The following is a 9,231-nucleotide window of genomic DNA, read 5'->3' on the forward strand; positions in this document are numbered from 1 at the left end:
CCGTACGCACGTACGGACTATAAGATATGTTTCTGTGCATGCGTGCGTGCGTGCGTGCGTGCGTGCGTGCGTGCGTGCGTGCGTGCGTGCGTGCGTGTTCATGTTATGATTGTCACACATCGTAGCATCGAGCAGTTAGCGAGGAACCAACAAATTACGTTACTACCGCGTGACTGCTAACTGCACAGGGTTACTGATTGATAATTGCCTGCATGGGGGGGCGTACTGGCATCCATGATGAGCAGAGAGGACGAGACGCGCAAGACGATGAGTCACGGGTCAGCAGGTCAATAATGACGTCAGCATCTCCTCACGTTATCATGAGTGACATGAGTTCATAATAGAGTCCATAGATATTATGGATTTCATATAGAGTCTATAGATAATATGGATTTCATATAGAGTCCATAGATAATATAGATTTCATATAGAGTTCATAGATAATATGGATTTTATATAGAGTCCATAGATAATATGGATTTCATATAGAGTCCACATATAATATGAATTTCATATAGAGTCCATATATAACATGGATTTCATATAGAGTCCATATATAATATGGATTTCATATAGAGTCCATATATGTAATATGGATTTCATATAGAGTCCATATATAATATGGATTTCATATAGAGTCCATATATATAATATGAATTTCATATAGAGTCCATATATAATATGGATTTCATATAGAGTCCATAGATAATAATAGTCCATCTATTATGAACTTTTGATATGAATCTAGCCGAGCAAGCCCTGAGCGGGAGACAGACAGACAGGCAGCTTCCGCGGTGATTTATCCATCCCCCTCCCACCCACGAAACCCCGATTCCTATTGCTCCCAATTTGTCGGCCTTGTCTGTAATGCATCATCGCCCTTTCGCGCACATAGGTGGCGCTAACGACGTTTCCCGCTGTTTGCAGTGAAGCAGTGATGCGCGTCGGCTCCAATATTTGCAGCCGACGTCCCACGTCGCACGACGCCAGCCGACAATTCCGTCACGTGATTAACGCGCTTCGAATCGCCGTTCTGCTGTTTTACGTAATTGGATCGGTTGTTTCCTTATTTTTGCTCGATCAACACGAGCTTTTTGATGAACCGCTTCCAAAGGCTCAGAGAGATTGCATGGTTGTCTCTCTGCGCACCTATACCAGCCTGCTTAAATACTGACTATAGCACTGGTACTCCTCACTTTATATATAAATATATATATATATAATATATATATATAAATATATTATATATATATATATATATATAATATATATATAATAATAATATTCTAGCCGGGAAATTAACGTAGTGTAGCAGGCAGCAGCCAATCTTCCACCCCGGCTCACTAACTGACCGGCCCCACCCTGTACCCCACACCACCCCCACCAGCCGTATTAAAAAAAGTGACGCACTGCCGTTTGAATTGTTGATGCCATTTAAAGCCTAGGCGCACACACCCGAGGCAAAACACACTGCAACGATGGAGCAAAACTGTTTCGCTCGATGTTCGTGGCTGTGTCGGCGATTCCCGAAAACAGAAAACATGCCAGTAAGGCGTGTTTCGCCTGAACAAGCAATGTTTGATAACCGCGAAGGGCGTGTTTTTCGGCCTGAGCGTAGACGTTATGCTCGGGTGTGTGGTCAAAGCGTTCTGACTACACCAGCGAAACGCCACAGGACGGTCTCCAATGCAATATCGCTTAAAAATATCACTATGACACAACCCACATTGGATGTCCATGTGGATGGCTATTTTTGAGTGTCATGTGAGCAGCGGCGCGGCTGTAACGTCCAGATGTATTTTACCTGTAATGTTTTTGCACAAGATACGGGCTGTGTCGCGCTGTGTCGGGTGCCGTGTGTGCGCTTATTCCGCCGAACGCAGAACGGCGAAACCCGACTCGCACGCTGGAGAACAAAATTTCCAGTTTTGCTCGGGTTAAAATGGGGTTACATGGCTAATGCGTTCCCTTGGTTTAAAGGGTTTAATGGGCTCTCGATAATACAATAAATATATATATTGAAATATAATAATTATGGCTATACTATTTACTGCTGGTCAGTGGATGGTGTAGTGCTGGTGTGTGTGTTGTTGTGTGTGTGTGTGTGTGTGTGTGCTGGTGTGTGTGCGTGTGTTGAGAGAGAGAGAGCGCACGAGGAGAGAAGAGAGGAGAGGAGCAGAGAGTGATGTCGTGTGGCGCTGGGTGTCGTGCGTGTGTGTGTGTGTGTGTGTGGCGTGTGCGTTGTGGCGTGTGCGGTGCGTGTGCGAGTGACGCTGTGCGTGGGCGGGTGCGTGTGTGTGGAAGCCGCGTCGCGGCGGGTCGCGTATGCGCTGGCGTCCTGCGTCTGCGCTGCGTCTGCGACGTGTCGTGTACGTGTGCGTGTGCGTGTGCGTCGTGCCGTAGTGTGTGTGTGTGTGGGTGTGTGCGTGTGTGTCTGTGTGTGTGTGTGTGTGTGGTAATATATACACAAAAATTTAGAAAATTAGAATAGGGTGTTACATTTTTATCAGCAAGCTTTCGAGAATGATCTCTCTTCATCAGGTTATAAAATGACAACAGAACTTATCATTCTCGAAAGCTTGCTGATTAAAATTCAACACCCTATTCTATTTTTCTACATTTAATTTCATATCTACATGGCTGTTCCTGTGTTTTTAGTTATATATAATAGAGAGAGAGAGAGAGAGAGAGAGAGAGAGAGAGAGAGAGAGAGAGAGAGACAGAGAGAGAGAGAGAGCAATGTTTATAATAAATGCAGAAAGCAACGTTTTACATTTAAACAATTTAAACTACCAGCACTCCACTGTCGGACGCTACCACTTCTTGTCTTATTGGTACTAACCAGCACCGCCCACCACCCCTCCCAAAATTTTTCCTATGCCCACCACCTACCAGCCAACCCCCATCTCCTCAGACCAGCCTCACCCTTCAACACTCACCCACCACCACCTTACACTAACCACCAACCAACTAACCACCATCCACAAACAATCACCCACAACTAACCACCACAACTAACCAACCACAACCAACCACACACAATCAACCACCCTCAACCAACCATCCACAACCCACCAGCAGCCCACCACCACCCACTACTATCCACCATCCATCGCAATACACCAACCACCCATTAAACACCCTCCCACCACCCACCTACCACCAACCACTCATCAACCACCCAACCACCACCCTCCCACTACTAACCACTCATCAACCACCCAACCACCACCCTCCCACTACTAACCACTCATCAACCACCCTCCCACCACCCTCCATCCACCTATTCCCAGCTTACCTGCTTTGCGGGTGTATGGGAAGAGGAGCGGTCCATGACGACGATGTTGATGACTCGACCATCGTACGTGTGCGCGTCGAAGCATGCGTTCCAGCCCGGAAATATCGTTCTTTTCTTCTGCACCAGCTGTGGACCGTGACCTGCCAAAGTCAAAGGTCAAAAACAGGGTTAAGTAAGCTGTGGCCAGTAGACCTGACAAGGTAGAAGGTCAAACACAGGGTTAAGCTGTGAACAGTAGACCTGACAAGGTGCCGGAGGGTCCAACATCGAGCGGTTAGCTGTGAACAGTAGACCTGCCAAGGTGGATGGTCAAACACCACGGTTAAACTGTCAACAGTACCTGACAAAGTGGAAGGGTCAACACAGGGTTAAGCTGTGAACAGTAGACCTGGACAAAGTCAAAGGTCAAACACAGGGTTAAGTAAGCTGTGAACAGTAGACCTGACAAGGTAGAAGGTTAAACAGCGAGTTAATATTCTGTGTACGGTGACTGCCGAGGTGAAAGGTCAACACGGGGTTACGTAAGCTGTGTACGGTGACCTGCCGAGGTGAAGGTCAAACACGGGGTTACGTAAGCTGATGTAACGCGTGACCTTGCCCGAGCAGTGAAGTCAAACACGCGGGTTAGTAGCTGCGTACGTGACGTACAAGCGCGGTCAAGGGTTAACGCAGGGCACATTAGCTGCAGACCCATGACCTGAAGATGTCAGCAATTGTCAATGCGTGTGTAGTGGTATGACATCAATCAGTAGTTGGTGGGTAATGAGAATGAGTGTGCAAGAACGAGCGAAAGAAAGACAAAGAGAGAGAGAGAGAGAGAGAGAGAGAGAGAGAGAGAGAGAGAGAAAGAGAGCGAGCCGTAATTTGAGAGGGAGAGCAAGATAGAAACGGGAAACTCCGAGAGAGAAAGCGAAAGCGCTACATAGCTAGAGAGAGTGAGAGTAAGAGTGAGAAAGAAACAGAGACAGACCAAGAGAGTGCGAGCAAGAGCGTGAGACAAGAAAGGGAGAGAGGGAGACAGAGAATGCAAGAGACAGGAGACGTGGCTAATGGGATAGCGGCGCGAGGAGAGTGGAGAGCGGCTAGGCGAGAGGGTGGAGGAGGGAAAGCGAGATAAAGAGATTGAGAGAAAGTGAGAGAGAGCAGGAATAGAATGAGAAAAAAACGTGTGAGAGAGAAAGATAGAGATAGAGAGAGACAGACGCAGAGAGCGCGACGCACGAGGAGTAGCGAGCATACACACAGGTAGATAGGCGGATGTGAGTAGGATGGCGAGAAGAGAGAGAGAGAACGAGGAACAGAGAGACGAGGAGAGAGAAAGAGCGAGAGAGAAGGAGAGAGGAGAGGTATGTACTTAGTAATATTATACTTATATATATATAGAGAGAGAGCTGACGACTGAGAGAGAGGACGAGAGAGAGAGAGAGAGAAGAGAGTGAGAGAGGAAGAGAGAGAAAAGGGAGAGGGAATCGTGAGAGAGAGAGGAGAGATGAGAGGAAGGAGAGGAAAGAGAGAGAGAGGGACGAGAGAGAGGAATAGAGGAAGAGAGAGAGGGAGAAGAGAGGAAAGAAAGAAGAGGAAGAGAGAGGGGGAGGAGAGAGAGAGAAGAGGAAGAGAGAGAGAGAGATGCATGGCACGCGCAGGCAGATAAAAAAAGCAGAGTGTGAGTGGTTGGTAGATAGAGCAGATACTACCACGCAGTGATCAGCCTAGGTCGATACGTTCCGTCGGTGTAATTGCTACAATCCACGTTCGGTAATCAACAGCAGTGCTATAACAGATAATTCGTCGCTTCATGCGAGCAGCGCAGCAGCAAGCAGCGCAGAAGCGCGCAGCGAAGCAGCAGCAAGTTAGTAGAAGCAGCCGCAGCATGAAGGCAGCCGCAGCCGGCAGCGCAGAAGCAGCAGCAGCGGCAGCCAGCAGCAAGCAGCAGCAGCAGAGCAGAGTCACGCGCCAGCCAGCAGCGCAGCAGCAGAAGCAGCAGCAGCAGAACGCAGCAGCAGCAGAAGCGCAGCAGCGCAGAAGCGAGCAGCCAGCAGAAGCACGCGCAGCAGAAGCAGCAGACAGCGGCGAGAGCAAGCGAGCGAGCAGCGACCAGCAGCGAGCAGCAGCAGCAGCAGCAGCAGCATCCTCTCCGGCACTCATTATCTAGGCGGGTGAGTTGAGCAGCATATCGCGGCAGCGGCGCCCCGGATACCTTCACGTATGTGTGTGTGTGTGTGTGTGCTATGTGTGTCTGTGTGTGTGTGTGTGTGTGTGTGCGTGGGCCACGAACGTGTGCGTGCTGGTGCCTGCGTGTGCCGTGTGCGTGTGCGTGTGGTGTGTGTTAGGTGTGCGTGTGTGTGCGGTGTGCGTGTGCTGTGCGTCAGTGGGTGTGCGGTGTAACCGGGTGCGCTGCAGGCGCTGTCTGTGAGTGGTGGTGCATGGTGTCGTGTGTGTGTGTGTGTGTGTGTGTGTGTGTGATGGGTCGTAGTGCTGTGTGTGTGTCGATGTGTGTGTGTACTGGTGTGTGTGGATGTCGTGTGTGACAACGTTGCATGCATCGAGTGATACCACATCTATATATTCGAGATCGCGCGCCTGCAGGGAGCATCACGGCGCGCAATTGTCCACGGCGGATCGCCAACCTCTACGCGCGACGCGTGCGTAACTTGTTTATATATTTGCGGTGACGCGACGCGGCTCGACTAATAATGCACAGGTCGCTGCTATGATCATGTCACTGCCCCACGCCACGCACGTGTATTCTGTTTGCAAGGTTTCCATGCAAATTACCTCATTTACTGCTACATGTATCTGCCACATCCATCCATACACCAATCCTCCATCCACCCTCAATTCATCCATCCATCCACTTCTTTCATTCATCGCAGCCAATCAATCCTCATCATTCATCCTCCATCATGCGTTCCGTCCATCCGTCCATCATCATCCACCCATCTATCCGATCCATATCATCCGCTCCATCCCACTCATCCATCCACACACATCCATCCAGGCCATCCATCCATCACCCATCTACCATTCATCCATTATCCATACATCTGTACCATCCATGCCATCCTCCATCCATCCATCCATCCATTACACATCCATTCAGTCCACCCACCATCCACGTCAATCCATCCATCCCATTCATCCTCACCATCATCCATCGCATCATCCAGCCATCCATCCATCCATCCATCTCCACACGATCCGATCCATCCTCCATCATCCCTCCATCCACCATCCATCCATCATCCTCATCCATCCATCCATCCATCCATCATCCATCCATCCATCCTTCATCCATCATCATCCCATCCAATCCAGTTCCATCCAACCATCCATCGCATCCCATTCCTCCATCCACCATCCCACTCCATCCATCCATCCATCCATCCATCCAATCCATCCATCCATCACCGATCCATCCATCGATCCATCATCCATCCATCATCATCCATCCATACCATCCATCCATTTATCATCGATTCAATCATCCCTCCATCTATCCATCCATCACCTTCATCCATCCATCCATCCATCCATCCATGCAATCATCCATCACTCTATCCATCCTCTCCAGCCATCCATTCTCCATCACCCATCGTCATCCTCCATCATCCATCATCCATACCATCTCCATCCATCATCATCAATCCATCATCCATCATCCATTCATTCATTCGCCATTCATCCATCCCCATCCATCCATCAGCCATCCATACCATGCATCCATGCACTCCATGCCCCATGCATCACAATCCATCCATCCAATCCATCCATCCATCATCCATCATCCATCCATCATCCATCCACTCATTCTTCATTCGCCCATCCATCCATCAACTCCATCCATCCATCCATCCATCCATCCATCCATCCATCCTTCCATCCATCCATCCATCCATTCATCCATTCATTCATTCATTCACCCATCATGTGACCCTGACCCTACTCAATACACAATGGATCTGGCCGGTCAAGTTGATTAATAACCGCACGCTGCGGGCGCCAGCTCTACGCAACGTTTACAGTTGCACTAACTCATGATCATGCGACACACGACAGACAGCAGGCTCACGCGACATTGTCACGCCGGCTGGACACGCACTTATTTCCGCGGGTGACCGGGTGTGATTGGCAAGCGTGCGACTACCGAAATTCGATTGAATCTCGAAATCAAATTATTTTGCTTGAGATTTCGCCAACGTTTTACGAGTGCGGGTCGCGCGGGGCAACGGAATATTTATTTATTCTGGCCAGCAGGGGGGAAAAGACTTCATTCGTAGTTGAATGACAACGACGCATATTTACTGCTGCTAAATTCACGTTTCAAACGAGAGCCGCTGTTAGTACGTAAAATGTTTCTTGCTTTGCGGTTACATTGGCAGCTAATTAAGATTAACGCTGGCTGGAGGCAGAGCGTACACACGCACGCAGGCGCGCACACACACACGCAGGCGCGCACACACACACGCAGACACGCACGCAGGCGCGCGCACACACACACGCAGGCGCGCACACATACGCAGGCGCGCACACACACGCAGGCGCGCCCACACGCACGCAGGCGCGCACACACGCACGCAAGCGCGCAGACATGCACGCACACATACGCACGTAAGCGCGCACGCGTGCCGGCAAACATGCACGTACGCACACACAAACGCACCCACATATACACACGCGCGTGTTCACGTACGCACGCACGCATGCACGCACGCATGCACGCACGCACGCATGCACGCACGCACGCACGCACGCACGCATAGATTCACGCACGCACGCACGCACACGCACGCACACGCACGCACACGCGCGCGCCTACATATACGCAAGCAGGCACACGCACACGCGCGAATAGATGCACGCACGCATGCACGCACGCACGCACGCAGGCACGCACGCACGCTCTCTGCTAGAGGAGAAGAAGTCACACTAAGGCCTGTCAGCGTGAGCAAGAGTGACAGGTCTGGCAGTGCCGCCGAGCACGCACAATGCAGCGAGATCTGCATCACGAAAACTGCATGAAATACATGAGATCGTTTTTCAGTGTATGCATGCGCTTGAATTTGTTATTTCTCATTAGAAATGCTTAGAACTCTTTGCATTTCTCTCTTGCACGGTTATGGAGTCGTGTAGAGGAGCATCACAATACCAGCTCCCGTGCACGCATGCACGCAGCGGTATTAGTAGTGGGTTGTGCAAGCTGGTAGCCATGGCGGGCTGGCATGCGCAGACGTGCGTAGGCGTAGCACGCGTGTTATCGCTTTCTGCTGCAAGAGAAGGTATTACGGTGGGAAATCAGCCAATCAGCACAAGAATGAGATCGTATTTCAGTGTATGCGTGCGCTTGAATTTGTTATTTCTCATTAGAAATGCTTAGAACTCTTTGCATTTGCTAATTTCAAAAACTAGAATCTCTGCTAAATCCGACAGTGGTGCGGGGTGCGTTGCTGGGGCGACCAGAGAATTTTCGAAGGAAGCTTACTTTTTCGCGTAAAATGACATTGCAAAGTGGCCATTTCGAGTGCGTGCATGCCGGCAAATGAACGCATATGCCGTTATGTAATAATTTTTGAGTTAACAACGTATATGGTGTCACTTGCGACGTAGATTCAGAGGATGGCATTGTGATTTCTCAAAAAAAATTCTGCTGATTTATGGGAATTTTTTCGTAAGTATGGCCGCCTATGGGAAATGATTTCTCAGTGTGCTACCAATACGCTATAGTCCCCGCGCGGCGGCACACGCGAACTCTCGCCTCTCAGCGGCAGATCAGAAGCTAATGCTTTCTTACTACTCTATGTAAGATTTGCGCGCGTGCGTTCTTACGTGGATCCTGATGCGTACACGTCCATGTACGCGTACGCTCGTCTGTGCGTGCGTGCAGCCGTGCGTGCGTGCGTGCGTGCGTGCGTCAATGCTGCGCTCGGGTATGTGTG

At 49.9% G+C, this 9,231-nt stretch overlaps 1 protein-coding gene across 1 annotated transcript in view; it reads right to left on the reverse strand.

The window, feature by feature from the left end:
• Positions 1-3,298: 3,298 nt before the first annotated feature.
• The window catches only part of LOC106816125 (protein kinase C delta type-like), a gene marked incomplete at its 3' end in the record, with an annotated part of 17,477 nt that continues 11,544 nt past the window's right edge, over positions 3,299-9,231 (reverse strand). The window contains exon 2 of the mRNA XM_014820681.1: positions 3,299-3,438. Coding sequence (XP_014676167.1) covers positions 3,299-3,438 — 140 coding nt within the window. The remainder of the gene's footprint in view (positions 3,439-9,231) is intronic.

Source organism: Priapulus caudatus, unplaced genomic scaffold, assembly GCF_000485595.1.
Source record: "Priapulus caudatus unplaced genomic scaffold, Priapulus_caudatus-5.0.1 Scaffold1292, whole genome shotgun sequence".
In the NCBI taxonomy this organism is placed as follows: Eukaryota; Metazoa; Priapulida; class Priapulimorpha; order Priapulimorphida; family Priapulidae; genus Priapulus; species Priapulus caudatus.